The 19,931-nt window shown below is 35.8% G+C and overlaps 3 protein-coding genes across 3 annotated transcripts; 1 reads left to right on the top strand and 2 right to left on the bottom strand.

Moving 5' to 3' along the window:
- Positions 1-163: 163 nt before the first annotated feature.
- Positions 164-2,041, bottom strand: LOC135721165 (uncharacterized). The gene is made up of 3 exons (XM_065243350.2): positions 1,636-2,041; positions 1,217-1,504; positions 164-1,143 (listed from the first exon to the last, which is right to left on the bottom strand). The coding sequence occupies exons 1-3, from the start codon at positions 2,024-2,026 to the stop codon at positions 938-940; spliced, it is 885 nt and encodes a 294-aa protein (XP_065099422.2). The 5' UTR covers positions 2,027-2,041; the 3' UTR covers positions 164-937.
- Positions 2,042-3,193: 1,152 nt separating this feature from the next.
- LOC135748016 (SLAM family member 9-like) lies at positions 3,194-7,901 on the top strand. Its single transcript, XM_065266089.2, has 4 exons — positions 3,194-3,430; positions 3,536-3,865; positions 6,895-7,170; positions 7,249-7,901. Exons 1-4 carry the CDS (start codon positions 3,382-3,384, stop codon positions 7,365-7,367), a joined length of 774 nt encoding a protein of 257 aa, XP_065122161.2. The 5' UTR covers positions 3,194-3,381; the 3' UTR covers positions 7,368-7,901.
- Positions 7,902-9,667: 1,766 nt separating this feature from the next.
- Positions 9,668-18,193, bottom strand: LOC135721147 (uncharacterized). The gene is made up of 8 exons (XM_065243315.2): positions 17,782-18,193; positions 15,413-15,742; positions 14,320-14,667; positions 12,340-12,660; positions 12,093-12,215; positions 11,521-11,814; positions 10,972-11,292; positions 9,668-10,769 (listed from the first exon to the last, which is right to left on the bottom strand). The coding sequence occupies exons 1-8, from the start codon at positions 17,825-17,827 to the stop codon at positions 10,717-10,719; spliced, it is 1,836 nt and encodes a 611-aa protein (XP_065099387.1). The 5' UTR covers positions 17,828-18,193; the 3' UTR covers positions 9,668-10,716.
- Positions 18,194-19,931: the final 1,738 nt, after the last annotated feature.

Here is a 19,931-nt window from a genome sequence, read left to right as displayed (position 1 = left end):
AAGAAATAACGAGTTACAATAAAGCACAGAGTACAGTACATTTTTACAGGTTTACAATAAAGGGCAAAGGGCCGAATAAAAGGACATAACCCCAAATTTTATGTAATTTTATTAAATGTACAAAATATGTAAAGGAAAAAGTCAAATATATTTAAAAGTCAGCAGTAAAATCAAAAAGATAAATATTTTAAAGATTTAAAATATATTAAAAAATGCAACAGATTTTCTTTGCAAAAGATGCAACACCAAATAACTTTTAAAGAAAACTCAATAGGATGATTGATTGCAATGTGGTCTTTATTATCCATGTGTGTATATACATTTATATACATATATGCATATATATTATAATAAAATGTATGATCGTGTCTATCCCTAAAAGTTATTTCCCACCAGTGCCTTCCGTATAAAAGGCCACATGAAATCAAAGTTTTTTTTTTACATTTTAGTATAAATAAGGATGAATAAGTAATATGAATATGAATAAGCATATCCAGAATTACTCTTCACTGTAAAAAAAATCTTTAGAAATTACAGTATTAATGGGTATTACTGGCAACTAGCTCCAGTAACTTACTGTAGATTTTACATTTATGTTATTTACTTGCAAAAATTTGTTCAAAGTTAAGTGAACATGAAACATTTTCAGTCTTTATCTTTTACAGTATGTTACTGGCAATTAGCTGCATAATTACAGCAAATTTTTACAGTGTTCTCTATAACATAGAAAAAATTGCATTAAAACAACAAGCTACAGTATCTCACATCTGACGTTACATGAGGAGAGTTTTATTGTTTAAAAAACATGAATTTGTGAGCATTCATGAAAGTGTCAGGATTAAACAGATAATTGATGTAATCAGTCAGTCCATCCAATAAGATTAATGTGTGTCATCACTGAGATTTTCGCAGCCGATTCTGAGTGAACTGCAGTGTCTCACCTAGACAGCTTGGCTGGTTTTGTTTTTCTTTCACTGTACTTTGTCGAACACACCTTGTATCTAGCTGTCTTAGGTCTTTTCTTCAGTTCATCTTTGCTCGATCTGACATCATAAGCCAGAACAGCAACCAAAGCCACGGTCACCAGAGCAGAAATGACCAATCGGATCACAACTTCGGTAGTATCACAACAGCTGACACAATCTGAAGAAAGTAAAAACTAAATGAAACCGAGATCAACTGATTAAATAAACACAAACATCACCTGCAGACTCACCTGAACACGGCTGACAGAGTTGAGTGATGTTGAGATGTTGAGTTTGGTTTGTGATGGTATTGTTGAGTACACATCTGTATGTGTTTGTATCCTGATATTCAACCTCCAGAGGTAGAGAGAGTCTGATGTTGAGATCAGACACACTGATGATGGACAATAAACTGTTTCCTTTGTACCAGGACAGACTCACATCTCTCACATTCAACACTGAACACAATAATAAACAGTTTGAGCTTGATGAAGAGTTTTGAGGACAGTAACTAGAGATGAAAGGAACGGGCAAACGAGCTGAAAAACATTTAAGAACAAACAGAAATCAAGAAGTCTGTTGTATTATAATGTTTTAATGTCTTCATTCAAATTCATTCATATACTCTCAGTTACATAATACAGAGGTCAACCAGTAAATCTCTACATACCATAGACAGTAACATCAAATCTGTGTGAGCTCTTCTGTCTGCCGCTGATGTTTTTTTGATAAAGTCCAGTGTGTTGAGTTGTGATGTTTGTGATGGTGAGATCTCCAGTCTGATTATTCACCTGCAGTCTGTCTCTGAATCTCCCATCAAGAACATCATTGTATATTGAGACTGCATTAGCTTCTCTATTGATTCTTGCTATGAGAGACTCTTGAGGTCCAAACCTCCACAGTATCAGATGAGCGCTCTTTAGGTCAATAATATCAATGTGTAGAGTAACAGAATCTCCCTCCATCACTGACACTGACTTCACTTCATCACCAAACACACCTGCACACACAAACACAGATTTAAAGTAAATGATCAGAAAACAGTAAAGTGGTAAATCCATATCTTCATAGTCAATATGTAGTTGTTACTATAAATCATTAAACATGTTTAACTTACCCACCAACCAGCAGAAGCACAAACAGAGAAAAACAAACATGAGAAACTGTACTTTAACACTTTCACACTTCAGGGGACTACAAAAGTGTGTCTGAAGCAAACATCACGGATGATAATACTGCTATTGTTGCTGACTTCCGTTAGATTTAACCACTGAGTGTGACCACCACCATCATCCTTTCACGCAATGCCCCATTTCTCATAAACCATCATCTTGCGGAGTAAGCAAAGTTGATATTTCATATGCTACATATGAAATCGTTCATTTATAAAATCTTGAGTTTGAAAATCAAAAATTTAGGTTGCATGATTCTGTATAAGCTGAATTTAGTAAGGCTGGAATATTAAAAGTTTTACAAAATAAAATAATGAAAATCTAATGCTGTAAACCTAAGTATCACGCACATACTGTACAAAACCAAAGTCAACTTAAATAGGGAAAAATCAATTTCTACTAAATCATTGGCTAAGGTCATAAAAAAACATATTTACCAACAACTAAAACGGTAACACTTTACAATCAGGGTTGTATTTGTTAACATTAGTAAATGCATTAGCTAACATGAACTAACAATAGCTGCATTTCCATTACCCTTTGAATTGCGCAGATTGAAAAGAATCGCAAATTGAAAATACGGCCATTGGAAACACGACTATTTCCATTGGCCGTGTTTCCATCGGCTCTATATTTGATTCGCAATGTCAAAGAGTAATGGAAACACAGCTAAGTACTATACAGCGTAAAAGTGAAAAGTTGGAACTATTTTTCATCTGAAGTGAAATTTTAAGTTGAATAGACTTACATTTTTAGGTTACCAATTGAGTATTGTTTTTAAGTTGATCCAACTTTTTACTTTTTACAGTATAGTTTTTCAGCATTTATTAATCTTTGTTAATGTTAGTTAATGCTAATACAGATGTTTATTTAGTTGTGTATTAACTAATTAAAGTTAAAACTTACATATATTAGTAAATGCTGAAAACAACATTAACTAAGATATTTTTAAAAATATCACATATTTAGTTTCTGTGCTAAAAATCTACTTGTGCATGCATAAAAAGAACTAAGTATACTTTTTACTAGTACTTGTAAGTATTTTACACACTGGACACTCCCCCATTTCACTGGAAGGCAGGACTTCCTTTCACTAAAGCAGCCTTAAGTGTTGCACTTTTTCCTATTGACAGTAAAAACGGCAGCATCTTGTTATTATTGTATTATTGTATAGTCTTGGTTAATCTCAACCTATTACTTTACACAACACAGCACTATACAATCATCTTTTAAACTTGAAGAAAATGTTTTTCAAGTTTATTTATCTCTCTTTGTGCTGCTGCTATTTGATGGGTAAGTTTTAGATCTAATTTCCAAAAAAGTATTTAAACTAATGTCTTTAAAACTACTTCATTTATGTAAAAGCTTTAAGAGATCTGTTTCTGTTTGTGTGTGCAGGTGTGTTTGGTGATGAAGTGAAGTCAGTGTCAGTGATGGAGGCAGATTCTGTTACTCTACACACTGATATTACTGACATACAGAGCGCTTATATGATCTTGTGGAGGTTTGGGTCACAAGAGACTCTCATAGCTAGACTCAATAGAGAAGCCAATAAGATCTCACTATTTGCTGATGTTCTTGACGGGAGATTTAGAGACAGACTGCAGTTAAATAATCAGACTGGATCTCTCACTATCACAGACATCACAACCAATCATTCTGGACTTTATCAAATGACCATCAGCGGCAAACAGAAGACCTCATACAGATTCAGTGTTACTGTTTATGGTGAGTAAAGATTTACTGTTTACCTATTAACTGTTAGAATTATTTTCCGCAGCCGGCAATGCAAATTGAATCAACGCTGAACAAACAATAACATTATTTTAACCAAATTTCAATGATTTTTAAGCATTTTATTAACCCTTTGCAACCATTTAGTTTTAACTATCAACATTGTATCAACATTGAAACAAGAACTGACATTATTTCAACCATATTTCAACGTTGAAGGTCGGTCATATGCCTGCTGGGTTAATACTGTATAATAATTTATTAGTTTGTGATAAAACAAAGATGTTTTACCTTTTCATCTCATCTCATCTCATTTCTTTTAGCTTGTTTTGCAATATTAAAACAATGGTCTATCACTTTACAGACAATCTTCTACACTGTATAAAATATGCAATTGAGTTTTGATTTGAAAAAGTTAACATAACTTATAAAAACAAGTTGAAATAGTTTAACTTATATTTTTATGTTATTATAACTTAAAGGTGCTCTAAGTGAATCTCTGTGACGTCACCTTCTCGTTGACGTTTGAAGTGTTGTCATACATAACGGAGTGTAGCTAACTCCTCCCCTCCCCCTCTCTTCTGTGCTTTCTGAATGAGTCATAGAAGGCGCCCAACCCCCACTCCCAAATCCTTTTTGTCGTTTATTGGCTGGAACACTTTGTTATGTTTCGTGGTGGTAGGTTTGACCACTTTGTTTTTTCTGCAGTTTGCGAAGCCTGGGCTGTCTACAGAGAACGCCTTTTTTACAGTGTGTTCAGAGGACAGGCAGCTAGCAGATAGTGAGATGATGTTTACTGTATCAAACAAAAAATGTTTTATGGTATATAACGTGTGAATTCGCTTAGAGCACCTTACTGTGTTGATTTGACAAAAATGCTGCATTGTTTTTACAGTGTATATATTATGTTGATATCAAACTTTAACTGCACAATTATCAAGACTAAAAGTTGTTTCAATATTAACGGTATTATCACTGTAAATAATGCAGTGTAAATAAATCAGTACATTCATTTTTAGTATTTCATTTTTAGAAGTTTTTATATGTTTCCCCCTTTTTAAATAATAAATTAAATTTAAATGAAATTTAAAAGACAAGAGTTTGTAACTATTGTGGCTCTTAAAGGATTACTCCACTTTCAAAAAAAAAAATCCTGATAATTTACTCTTCCCCATTTCATCCAAGATGTTTATTTTTGTCTTTTTTTGTTCAGTCGATAAGAAATTAATTTTTTTGAGGAAAATATTCCAGGATTTTTCTCAATTTATGCCATGGAGACAGAGGGCTCTATTTTAACGATCTGAAACGCAAGTGCGAAGCGCAACGCGCAAGTGAGTTTGTGGGCGGATCTTGGGCGCTGTTGCTATTTTCCCGGCGTGAGAAATAACTCTTGCGCCGGGCGCAAATCAATAAGGGGTTGGTCTGAAGTAGGTTCATTATGCATAGGTGTGGTTTGGGCGTAACGTCAAATAAACCAATCAGAACGCTAGCCAACATTCCCTTTAAACGCAAGGGCGCAAGTTCCATGGCGGGTTGCTATTATTATGACGGATTTACCAGGCGCACGCCAGGAGCGGTTCACAGCCGAGGAGACCGACGTCCTTGTACGGGGGAATCCCACGCTTGCCAGCATAAATCGGGCACGCCGTGTAACGGGAGGTGGATCTGCCTCAGGACTTGACGCCAGCAGAGGACATCGCTGCGTCCACCCTCACCGCTGAAAGGGTTTGGGGGCTTTGAAATCGGACCCAAGAAACGCAAGCAAGGTCCAACCCCAAAGTACTCTTACAAATCAAGTTCATATACATTAAGGTTTCTTATGAAAACATTTTAATTATTATTTACATAAAATAAACGTAATACAGCCACACAACAAAGTTATGAAAATATTTTAATCGTTATTTGCATGAGAATAAATAAAAACTATCACCACAATGCTCACCACTATGATTCCCCTTATCTCGTGTATTAATATTTTTAAGTGTAACAATTTATGATTTGCAAAAATAACTGTTGCATCTGTGTAGATTAGATAAGCAAAGTGTATGCGCGTTGTGCACGCTATACATTATGGTCAAGCATGCGCCCTTAAAATAGCATAATGAACCACGCGCAACGCGCCACTGACTTTAGACTAGTTTTTTTTTGGTTAGTAGCGCAATTGTTTTTTGAAACTGCAAAATAGCATAAGAGATGGTTTGCGCCGCAACACGCCTCCTTTTTGCGCTGAACCGCCCAGGGAGCGCAAGTTCATTCCCTAGTTTGCTGACGTGCATCTGTGGAGGGAAAAACCCCGCTGTGCGCCGGCGCAAAATACGAATGATACATGCGTCACTGACAAAGTCAATTGCGCTGGGTGCAAGATAGAGCCCAGAGTGCAGCGTGTCATAACCTGAAAACCACGCCCACCGGGGAGAAAACAATCCAGCCATCTCCATTGACTTTGTATTGCGAGAGGCCGCCTCCTTGTCATTTCTGGCTTATAACAAAAAACAGAATAATGCCTAAAAGCTGCTGTGTGACAATATGTACAGCTAACCAGCCGAAAAACCCAGAAATAAGTTTTGTGGTTTTCAATTTTGCATAACTGCGCTCTGTCTCTATGTGACGCGACATCATGACAATATTACCTAATCAGGTCGAAAGGTCACGCATAAAATAAGCGAAACTACCGCCCAAGTGTGGAGAAAGAGGAGCGTTTAGACATTGTTGTATGTCGAATGATACTAATTAATGTCTTTATGTCAGTTTATTGTTTAAAATAGTTTGCAAGTGTGCGTTTCACATATGCAATGCGTGACCTTTTGACGTGATTACGTAATATGTAAGGTCATGCTGGCTGGCTCTCGACTGAACAAAGAAAGACATAAACATATTGGATGACATTGAGAAGAGTAAATTATCGAGATTTTTTTGTATTATAACGTTTAAGATATCACGGTTATTGACAATATATTATACCACCCCTAACATAAACAGACAATATAATATTGGTATAATATGTTTTCACAAATGTTTTCCAGCTAATCTGCCAGTTCCTGTCATCAGCAGAGATTCTTCACAAAGTTTATCATTAAGCTCAAATTGTTCATTATTGTGTTCTGTGATAAATGTGAGAGATGTGAGTCTGTACTGGTACAAAGGAAACAGTTTATTGTCCAGCATCAGTGTGTCTGATCTCAACAACAACATCTCTCTTCATCTGAAGTGTCTGGATGATTCTTACAGCTGTGTGGTGAACAATCCCATCAGTAATCAAACTCAACATCTCAATACTGATCTCTGTCAAACGTGTTCAGGTGAGTCATAGGTGATGTTTACTGAGCTGATCCAAGATCAGATTTAGTTACAGTAATGTCTCTTATTATTCATTACAGCTCTCACCTTCATTCATAAAGTTGTGATATCATCTTCTGTTGGATTTCTGATGATAGCTGCGGTTCTGATCTTCTGCTTCTGCAAGGAACACAGAAAGACACATCAGCAGGTTAAATGAAGTGCTAATATAACATAAGGACATTTCTTTCGCATATATGCATTTAAAATATATAACTTTTATTTTAAATTCATTTGATCATCCATTAATGATATTTTGCACAACTTTTTTTCTGTAGTTTTTAAATATCATGTTCTGTATTGTTTTCAGAAGTATACAGGTCAATTGCAAGGGTTTTATATGGCAATGTTATTATAATAACACTTTTTGAATCGGTTTCTAATCAGATGAAGGCATAGTAAAAATCGTAATACCAAAATGAAATAGCAAAAGTTAGTGATTAATAAAAATGGTTTAAAAAGAAACGCAAAGTATGTTTTGTGTTTTATTTTTGTCACTGAATGTATATGACACCTTTAGCTTCATTTCAAGTGAAACCCGGTGTGGCTTTATTCTTTAGGCATGGAAAGTCGTGTGGTTTTGTTGTGCTGGTGGACATGAGATGTGTGATTGTGGGTGCATTGTGTGTTTATGCAAGTGGTGTGAACAGTACGTGACTTTTCTTTTCCTGTCCAGACAATATTTTCCACTCATTACAAATTAAAGTGATCACAAACCACTGTGAGCTTTGTATCAATTTAAAAACATGCATGAACATCTACTGTAGGCTACATGTTTATCATGTTCATGCTTTGATCTTACACACGTGTGTGTCTATATGTGTACATCTGTATACTTACTTATTATTAACTGTACTATTCTTAATTTGTACTAACCAATAGCGTATACATTCAGTATGCCACCAAGGGGTTTATAAGTAAAACTAACACCTTTATAAGGATGTTTGATGAAGAAGACCTCCACCTGAGGAAGATGAAGAACTCTGATCAACATATTATCAATCAACTACTGATGAACAAATCAATCTTTGTCAAGCAATGAAACTTTAAACAAATATTTTGAAATTAGTTTTATTACAGTTTAGTTAAGAGTCCTGTGGTGGTTAAGAGATGAAATTCACTTACAAACACCTGCAGGTGCTCCTTCAGACTCCTCTGATTTTAAGAACAAGTTCATTACATTCAAATCATAAATGTTGGTTCAAGATCTAAAATAATATTTAATTTTGAAAGATGTTTACCTGAGAAGCGAGTCAAAACTTCATCACATAAATGAAGAAATAGAGGGAGAGTTGATCAAACTCAGTGATATGTAAAGAAGATCGCCATCATGTGTTCACAGCAGAAGTTTACATACAAGAGCAAATCCACAAAAATACACTAAAAATAAAAATTTAAGAATTATTAGAATAATATTCATACAAAATTCTTCCTCTAAGCACGTAATTTTAATGGGTTATCTTAAAGGGGTCATATGGAAATCTGACTTTTTCCATGTTTAAGTGCTATAATTTGGTCCCCAGTGCTTCTATCGACCTAAAAAATGTGAAAAAGTAGTAACTTAGTTTTGGTAAATCATTCTCTGCAAGAATGTGAAAATTATAGGTCATTGAAATTTGGCTCCCCTTGTGATGTCAGAAGGGGATCTTAGTGCAGATTAAGGGGTGGTATTATTACAATATCCAACAATGTCACTGACATTTAGAGAAAGAGAAAATAATTGACAGCACAATTGAGTTTCAATTTCAACAAACCGCCATAATGGTGATCAGTATATGCATTATCAGCTTATTTGCATTTTAAAGGACACACTCAAAAATGGCACGTAAATTATCTAGATGGTATTTTAAGCTAATCTTCACATACACACTCTGGGGACACCAAGGATTTATTTGATATTTAAAAAAAAGTCTTGTGAAATGTCCCCCTGAAGATCAGTACATAGGGGCAATTTTTTTCCTGAAGTGTAAGCTTAACACCGTTTACTCATTCCTGACAGTCACTTCTCTGAGATCATTCTTTAATAAGAACCTCTTATATCAGTTAATGACTAAAGATAACCTATCATGATTATAATAACTATTGTGCAATTATTATTTTCATTAAAATAATAAAATAATTCAAAAAAGGAGAGAGACATTAAATTCACCCCTTCACTGAAAAAAGGCACAATACTTTCTTTGTTTCAGTAGCACTTACAATGTAAAACATTTAAATCGAAGTGATTTAACAGTGATCTTTATCAGCTGAATTACTGGATAACTACACAAGAGTCAACAGACATTTATGTTAAAAGAGCCTGTTTACTAGATATCTGATGCAGTTTGTGCCATTTTAAACCAATGACAAAGTAATACAATAAACAAAATGACATGCAATTATTTAAACACTCAACTGACAAAGACAAAAGTAAGTTATATCAAAAGTTTTATTTAAATAAATTACATACAATCTAAAAGGAATGCATATAATTTACCTGAGATGTTCTGATACATGAACAAAAAAATGGACTTAAGTCCTATTATTTAAGAAAAGATACCAAAAACCTTGACTACAGTATGTATTTTAAACAAACAACCTTTCTCTTTAATTCACAGATCCAGAAATTTATTTAATAGATTTTAAGAAACAGTGCAACAATTAACATTCACCTTAACCTGTGCTGTGCTCGTTGTCCTTGTTGTTATTAAGGCTTTCTATTAACTGTATTACTAATACATTCCACTAAAATATTAACATCATCACTTTATTCCCATTCAGTTCATATGTTGTAGAATGAGACTAAACACAACCCATAAACAGTTCCCAGAATTAAAACACATACACTGGAACAGAAACACTGATAGTAATAAATTTAAGTTCATTAAATAGATTACATTTTTTTCTCAGCTACTAAAAATGGCATTTATTCACTTGATCTTTTAAGCACATACAAAACTGTTGCCAGAATACAACACTTCAAGAGGGAAAGGTTCGTACCAAAACAAGGTAGTCATGTAATACATTCACAGCTAAAAAAAAAGGATATGTGACTCATTCTTTATCACATGTTTCAGGTTGTAAAACACAATGCAACTAATTATACTAAAATAAAATATAAAAAACTATTATATAAATAACTTAACAAAAGAAAAGCTAGTAACCAAGTGTATGAGTATTTAAAACAATCCTTCCTATTAGATAAAAAAGCAATACAACAGCTCTATATTCATTGAGTCTTAATTAGTTTAGACCACCAGATATAAAGTAAAGATGCACCATTTCAACAGTTTAACCTTGAATACTGAAAAGTTACCTCCACACAACCACTAAATATATTTAATGTAACCGTTTTACTGTGACACATGCTTAATGCAAACGTTTATCACTATGTAACATCATGCCGATGTGTTTGTAACGTTTCAAACTGTGTATGCAGTGTGCAACTTTTGAGCTTTCACGCTGGCAGTGTTTAAAGTGTGTAGTGGTTTATGTACCGCAAATACATCAATCATAAGTTTGTGATTACATCACCGGTGCTGACTGTCTCCATTGATCAAAGGCACTGTAACTCCGTTGGTTTCTGTAAGAAACAAACAAATAACAGATAAAATTAAGAAAGGAAGAATTTGTAGATTTTTGCCTATGCCATTTACCTTTCTAAAAATAATTACTTTTAAATATTAAAAATGTAACTTTTGAACTGAATGCATTTCAAACCCATGGGTTTTGTTCTGGATGATCATATGGTGTTGATTATTATTAATCTGAATGGAGTCACTCACCCATGACATGCACTCTGAATCTCCTGTATGAGGTTTTTTCACGTCTGATGGCTTTAAATGTATAATCTCCAGTGTGCTCTTGTCTGATCTCAGTGATAGTGAGATCTCCAGTCTGACGATTCAGCTCCAGTTTACCTCTAAATAGACCATCATCACCATCATATGTACTAAAGATATCATGGGCACGGTCGATTTGAGCTATGAGAGTTTCTCCATCTCCAAACTTCCACTCGATGACATTATAGGTCTGTATATCAGTAATATCAGGCTTCAAAGTGTAAGACTGCCCCTTATTCACCATAATCTGTGTATGTGTAACTGCTGCACCACACAAAAACAGAAAAACAGAAGTGATGTAAGAATAAATCGTATTATTTGATCCACATCTGTCAAATGTCTTATTGTAAACACTACTAAATGAACTTCTGCACTTCATAACGCACACATGCTAATGTAAAATATATAGATTGAATGCACTGTAAGTTGCTATAGATACAATCTTCTGCCAAATGTATAAATGTAAATGTATGAAAGAATTGATTGACATACCTGTGACAATCAGCCTGACTCTCTTATATGAGGTTTCACTACTGTTGATGATTTTAAGTTGATAAACTCCAGCGTCTGTAGTTCTGGTGTCATTGATGGTGAGTGATCCAGACTGAGGATTCAGTGTCAGTCTGTCTTTAAATCTACCATTAAGAACATCATCACCATCATATACTGCGTCGTTGGATCTCTCGATTTGAGCTATGAGAGACTTTTGAAACGTCCACTCCATCTCATCATCATCCTGTTTTACCTTAACATCGGTGTGTAGTATGACTGTATCTCCCTCCATCACTGGCATCAGTCACAAACAGATGAAAGAAAGACAAAACAGAAGAGGATCAAAGGCAAATATATCAGACCTTACACAAATACAAAAAAACAAAAGAGCTGTTCTGTACGTAATATTTGTGATTTACTGATGCTGTGCAACACAACATAAAGTTATAAAATCGGCTCATATATTGGCCACTGCACTAATAAAAACCTAGAAAAACATAAACGGATATAATCTCAACTATAGCACAAAAGTTAGTAATTTTCTTCTTGAGTCTTCGGTAGATGATTCTTACCTATTTGTGTTCTTGCTTTAGGGAAGCAGCGACGACAATAATACACTAAAGCAACAGCAGCAATAATACCCAGTGGGACATATATTCCTGCCAAAATACCCGAAACCAGAGTAGATGACTGACCTGATGAAGTAATGATAAAGAGACAATCATTAATGTTAGAGGTGACATGATATACCCAAAAGTTTTCTTGCACTTTTACTATCGTCCTGTCAACATTCATCTTAAATGATCATGAGTTACTCACTAGTGACAGTCACAATCAATCTCCTCTGAATGGATCGTCTTCTGCTGCTCATCTTCAGTTCATAAAGTCCAGCATCTTTAGTTCCAATGTTTGTGATGGTGAGATCTCCAGTCTGATTATTTAACTGCAGTCTGTCTCTGAATCTCCCATCAAGAACATCATCATATATTGATGTCTTATTGACATCTTCATCGATTTTAGCTATGAGAGTCCCATGAGTTTCAAACCTCCACAGTATCACATTATGTCTCTGTATTTCAGTAAGATTAGTGTGTAGAGTAACAGAATCTCCCTCCATCACTGACTCTATCTTCACTTTATCTGTATTAACACCAAATAGACAAGAAGCTTTATTACACACAGAGATTAAACACTTTTTAATAAAATACATGTTTTTAGTTCTGGTCCTTGATCATAATTGGGTGAGTTGTGTTGAAAGCCATTTGTAAATTAAGGGGGTCGCACACCGGACGTGCAGCTCAGTGCCGTGTCGAGTCGTGTCTAGGACAACTCGGGGGTATCCCTAAACGGAAGTGCACGTGTCAGATTGCGTCTACTTTAAAATGCAATGTTAATCGTTGATTTGTGACAAATATGATGTTATTTAATGTTAAACTATGTAAGTGGCATAACAGGGATTTGAGCAACTTCCTGAGTCAAAGCTGGGCACCACCATAGATATGTATATAAAGGCTAGATGGCTCGTCCGCGCTGATGGCCAATTGAGTTGAACGTCCGCATTTTGGCGGCCATCTTAGGACAGGGCGCTCGCTCACTCGTAGCATTGAGTTTTAATGATGCAGGTACTTTTAAATGACCATAACTTGCTTAATTTTTTACCGATTTTCAAACGGATTGGTTTGTTATAAACGTCAAAGATGTACCTATGACACTGAATACGTATACTAAAAATAAATAAAAAATTCATGAAACATGTTAAAGCATCCAGAATTATAGCCACGTTAATAACGTTTGTAAAAAACCAAACCGTTTGTAAATCCGTCAAGAATTCAGCAAGTTACGAGCATTTTAGTTGGCGTATGTCACTCACCTTCCGTCCACAGCAGCAGGGAGCAGCACTATGGCAGCACTGACCTAAGATGGCCGCCAAGTGACGACACAGCTGACTCCGCCTTGAGCCATCTAGCCTTTATATACATATCTATGGGCACCACAGACAGGCGCCACCTGTGGGCGCCAGTGTGCGTTTACTCATAGAAAACAATTGCTGCGTCCGAAACCGCCTACTTCCATACTATATAGTACGCGAAAAGCAGTAGGCGAGGCAAGTAGTATGTCCGAATAATAGTATTCCAAAAAACAGTATGCGAAAAGTCCCCGGATGAGCTACTACTTCCGGTTAGATTTTGCAGTGTGCATATGATGGACACTTAACTATCCCATGATGTCCCGAGAGAGGACTTATCCAACAAAGAAGAAGAAGCATGCGGCTGTTTTCGCGCTGGAATGACATGACGTGATGACGATGTATATGTCACGTGATGTAGCAACATGGCGGATGTAGTACGTCCGAATCTCATTCATACTACCAGGATTCATACTATACAGTACCTACTGTTTTAACTTCATCTCATTCAGTACCTACTGTACAGTATGCAGTTTCGGACGCAGCCAATGTGTTTGATTTTTTTAGAACGGCGTGGCGCTGAGCTGCGCGTCCGGTGCGCGCACCCCCTTTACTCTGGACAGTGTTATACACATACTGTAAAGCAACCAATCATGTCCGCTTTGTGCCGCTTTAACACTTTAACGGTGTCACTCTAGTACTAAATAGTTCACAGTCTTTGTAACGTGTTTCAGTGATACATTTCTAACTTTACACAGACTTTCTTATAGAATGTCTGGGAACAACCGTTTAGATACAAAATCATTTAGGAAATAGTTTTCAGAGTAATTTTACATTTGCATTGTCATAATCTGTATAGAACTAAATATTAATTATATTGAAGGACTACTTACCATTGACAGTAACTGTGAATGACTGATGTATGGTGTGTGAGCTGCTGCTGCTGCTGATCTCTACGTCATAAAGTCCAGAATCTGTGTTTTTGACGTTTGTGATGGTGAGAGATCCAGTCTGATGGTCCAGTTGCAGTCTACCTTTAAATCTCCCATCAAGAACATCATCATATGTAGAAAAGAGAGCAGTTTTTCTGTCGAGTTCAGCTAGAGGAGACGTTTCACGTCGTAATCTCCACCGTATCACATCATATTTCTTGATATCAGAAACATCAGTGAGTAGAGTAACATAATCTCCCTCCATCAATGACACTGACTTAAGTTTATCTGATTCTGGGTGAAACACACCTGCAGGGACAAACAGATACAGAATTTAAATAAATTAGACCACATTTGTAGTCAACATGCGAATCCATCTGTCGTAATCTCTTACAACAATGAACTCTACTAAAAGTTTTTGATCTTTGAAGTTTTACTTTTGTAGACAAAATTGTGCCTACTCCTTAAATGAACAATTGTATTGGCATTAACAAACATTAACAACAGCTGAAAAATGTTGTAAAAATATACAATACAGTATGCAATTTGGGACACAGCAACAGTTATGTAATAACAACAGTAATTCATGAAGCAGTAGTTACAAATACCTGCAACCAAGCTGATGAGCCATCAGATTTGGAAAATTAGAAAGGAAAGAACACAGGAGAGGAAAGAAAAGTCAGAAAGGGAGTTATTGTAAAAGAAGTGTAAGCACAATGCGTACAAAGAATGTTCCTTAAAGAAGATATAAACATGGAAAGTCAGATTGCTTCTATAAACTTAGAAAATACACAAAAGATCAACCCAGTAACTTAGTTTTGGTAAAACATTCTCTGCAAGCATGTAGAAACAATAGGACATTGAAAATTTGTCTCCCCTTATGATGTCATAATGGGATCTTATTATAATAATACAGCCCCTTAATCTGCACTATCCAGCCACGATAATGCCATTTAGTGCAGACATCAGCTCATTTGCATTTTAATTGTTCAGAGAATTTATGTAAATTAGTTTGTCACATAATCTTATATCAAGTAAACATTCAGGTACTCACGTCTGACAACGAATGTCTTTTTTTTAATCTCGTCTCTGGTTATCTCTAGTTTATAAAATCCAGTTAGTTGAGATCTGATGTTTGTAATGGTGAGATCTCCAGTCTGAGTGTTCATCTTTAATCTGCCACTAAATCTCTCATCAGTGCCATTATATAAATCACTTTTATTGGCCTCCCTGTTAAGTTTAGCTATGAGATCCTGTTGATCACCAAACCTCCATTCGATCACATCTTCTCTCTGGATTTCAGTAAGATCAGTGTGTAATGTGACAGAATCTCCCTCCATCACTGACACTGATATCACTTCATCTGGATCAACAGCATACACACCTGCAGGCACAAACAGAAGTCAGAGATTAAACTCACTTCACGTCTACATCACTGTCAATACAAAGATTACATTGAGATCTTGAGCGACGATCATGTAGTCCACATTAACATAACATTAAATATAAGGCGTCATCATGTCCATTCAAAGTTTTTTGAGCCAAATGGATTTTGCATGCAACCTCAAAATCAAAGAAACATCCATTTTATCTGTTACTTGTCTTTTCATTTGTTTAATATGCACAATATTATCAGTTCTGTGCGACAACCTTGTCATTTTTCAGAGATTTTCGCCGTTTGAGTTTCGTTACATGTTACTTTATTCATGAGGAAGGCAGATGCAACAATGCAGTCGCGGACACCATCAGTATTGTGCGCGATTTCGAGCTCCTTGCTGCTGCATTTTGCTAATAGGGCTGTCACAATGATTAAATAATCGTCTTATCGGAACTGTTTGACCTCATTGCGATGATTTCAGATCACCGTAATGATTGCACATCTCTCTAAAACACACAAGGGGGAGCCGAGCACCTGTATAAACGAGGCAGTATCAGATTACTTTTAAAAATGTGTTATGTGTATAAATACTTACTGCCAGATAAACACAACAATCTGTGAAAAAATTGTAATAAACAAAAAAATTTATGAGAATAAAATGTCAAAGCAACAAACAGGCAATTAATCTTCATAATCCTCACAATTTATTAAACAATTAACCGTCAGCCAAATTTCATAACCGTGACAGCCCTATATCTGAACAATTAAAACGTTGTCAGAAACGCTAACAATATTTCCAAACCACCGTTTGGTAATGTTACAGTTTCGACGTTATATTAGTAGATTTCTAGATTCATCTTGGTACAGAATTCACGGGGGAATCACATGCTCACAGTCACACGTGAGGGTTCCTTTTATAATTTTTATAAACATATTTTTAAAGTTTTTAATTTTTGCAATTCAAATAAAATAAAGGGTAGATCAGTGATTCTCAAACTTTTTCAGTGTGTGGCCCCCCTTGTATACGCTGCATCCCTTCAAGCCCCCCCAAAGAAAATGTATGACATAAAACATTCAAAAACTTAAAATTTGTATTAAAAAAAAAACATTAAATTATTCAATGTAGTTCTGTTGGTTAGTAGCCTTGTTTTTCTGATATTTCATTACACAGAATTTATAATAAATTAATTAATTTATAAAATGTTATTTAAGCGTGTCCCCACTGGCACCATCTCAGGGCCCCCAGATTGAGAACCACAGGTGTAGATAACAGCATTGCTTTTGCAGTGTTGACAATTAAAATCTATTACGATTGTTGTCATTTACATTGTTTACCCTGCTGGAAAATACAGCATACCAGCATATGTTGTGTTTTCGTGCTGGTATGCTTGTGACCACCAGCTAAACCCACACAAAACCAGCATGGGAATTATTCTGGTGGTCACCACTATACCAGCACCAAAACAAAACATATGCTGATCTTGCTGGTATGAACAGCATGGGATGCTGTTGATGGTATGTTGATGACCACCAGCTAAACCAGCACCAAACCAGCATGGGTATAATGCTAGTCTATGCTGTCTTTTTCAGCAGGGTATATACTTTATGGATTTAAAATTACATTCATTGGCTAACATAACGCAGTTGTTGTGCAGATCCATTAATAGCACAATTAAACAACTCATTAAACAAAACGTATAACAAAAAAATGCAAATTCAGATGTAAATATGATGCAGCTATGTCATTATTCTCGTTGAATTAATTGATATTTGACATAAAGTAAGTCAACGCATTTATTTAGGTGGTTTTCACATCAAGGGGGCTCAACTTGTTAGAAATGTAAGTGGGAGTGCCATGGAAAATGCTAAACGATATAATATTTATTTTAATGTCTGTTTGTGCACAAATTTCTGTAAGCTGTGAACACTATGACGCCCCGGCATATAGGCCCGTATAGCCTACACAAACACACACACATATGCGCACTTTTTTCTAGCAAGTACAGTAGTGAAAGTGAAAGCTTTGCAGAAGTATTGACACTTACCGCAGATGGATAAAGAGATGAAGAGTAAAGATATCTTCGTCCTCATGTTAATGTAGGTGAAGATGATAATAAAGATAGTTATGTATTCAATCAGTGTCTGATTTCTGCATGAATGTCAGCAACAGACAACGCCCTATAAAGGTAGCGATAGAAGAGCCGTTTTTCAATGTCAAGGAAGAATCCTCGGAAGCCTGAATTTCGAGGATGGGTCATCGACGTCCATCGAAGGACTGTTCCAATGTCAAAGATCCTCGGAATTTCAGCCAAGGACTGAGTCCTTCGTTCGAGAAATATCCCATATACAGGAAAGGATGCATATGCGTATCCTTCGCGCTTTTCACGCGCTGAAATCACCCACAATCCTATGCGCGCACACCTTTCATTGACGCAATGACGTGCACGTGCACTTGCTAGCCTGTTCCATTTAACGTGTTCTCCGAATGCTAGGAGCCTCGCGTACATAGATATGTATATAAAGGCTAGATGGCTCAAGGCGGAGTCAGCTGTGTCGTCACTTGGCGGCCATCTTAGGTCAGTGCTGCCATAGTGCTGCTCCCTGCTGCTGTGGACGGAAGGTGAGTGACATACGCCGACAAAAATGCTCGTAACTTGCTGAATTCTTGACGGATTTACAAACGGTTTGGTTTTTTACAAACGTTATTAACGTGGCTATAATTCTGGATGCTTTAACATGTTTCATGAATTTTTTATTTATTTTTAGTATACGTATTCAGTGTCATAGGTACATCTTTGACGTTTATAACAAACCAATCCGTTTGAAAATCGGTAAAAAATTAAGCAAGTTATGGTCATTTAAAAGTACCTGCATCATTAAAACTCAATGCTACGAGTGAGCGAGCGCCCTGTCCTAAGATGGCCGCCAAAATGCGGACGTTCCACTCAATTGGCCATCAGCGCGGACGAGCCATCTAGCCTTTATATACATATCTATGCTCGCGTAGCCTCTGAAGGAAGTGACTTGTAAGGACCAGTCCTGCCAAGGAAGTATCCTTGACATTGAGAAACAGCCAGAATCTGAGAGGAAACAAAATGAAACAGATCAGATGTTTTAACCTTTAATGTTTCAATGCTTTCTTTTGAGGGACACAGTGTACTGACACAGTACTTTTAATACCATTAAAGGTAAAATTATGAAAAGTATGTTTACAGCCATGCCCTAAGTACAGTATGTAAATGTTGTGACCCTATACGCACAGAGTTAGGGTGATATAAAATGACTTTAAACGTGAAATAAGATTTGGATACTCATCTCCAAGTCAATCACTCCCTGTGCAACTTTGTTCCCTTGGTCACCACAAGGTGTCACTGTGGCCTCAATGCTTCAGCACTGGCACTCCAAGATCGATGCTATGTCCGAGGTGAAACCATCGCCTACAGACGAAGAAATTAAGAAATAAATAAATGTGAAAATAAATAAATATATACATAAATAAATGTGAAAAATATATAAAAGTGTAAATAAATAAAAGTTAAAATAAATCCATAAATGTGGAAAAATACAATTATACATAAATAAGGAAATATTTGTATATTTATTTATGTATTTTTTTATTTATAATTTTGTGGAATGGTAATGAAGTCTTTTGTTCATACGTTGCTTTTATAACAGATATACAAGTTACTCCTCGACAGCCTTTTTTCTTTGAAACGGAAGCTCTGTCAGAAATATACACTGAGGTCAGACTTTTAATAAAGGTGTTTGTGACCTCACCTCACATGAGTCTTTGGCTTGCACGTAAACATTTATGCTGCATTGCCATATTTTGAAAAAAAACTTGTATCCAAAATGACTAAGCTGTGCCTTTTGTCAGTAGGTGAGTTTATTGGGAATAAACCCATTTAAATGAACTTGGTTGGAGTCAGTTTTACTAAATAATTTCTTGTTCACTTTACTTAACAAACACAAGTAACGGCATATGATTATTTAACTTAGTTATTTCAACAAAAGACTGTGTCTTGTCAGCCAATATAACATTGTTGCGTAAAAGTAACAGATTAATAAAACCAATACAGACTTGCATCTCATTGGCTGATGATGCTGCAGTGTATTATGGGTAAATTGTTGTTCTGGCAGAATTGTTGTACCCTCTTGCAAAAGTGTAGCACGATTAGATAGGTACCTGAGTAAT

The sequence above is a fragment of the Paramisgurnus dabryanus genome, chromosome 24 (genome assembly GCF_030506205.2).
Source record: "Paramisgurnus dabryanus chromosome 24, PD_genome_1.1, whole genome shotgun sequence".
In the NCBI taxonomy this organism is placed as follows: domain Eukaryota; kingdom Metazoa; phylum Chordata; class Actinopteri; order Cypriniformes; family Cobitidae; genus Paramisgurnus; species Paramisgurnus dabryanus.
This window is presented reverse-complemented; position numbering and strand designations above follow the sequence as displayed.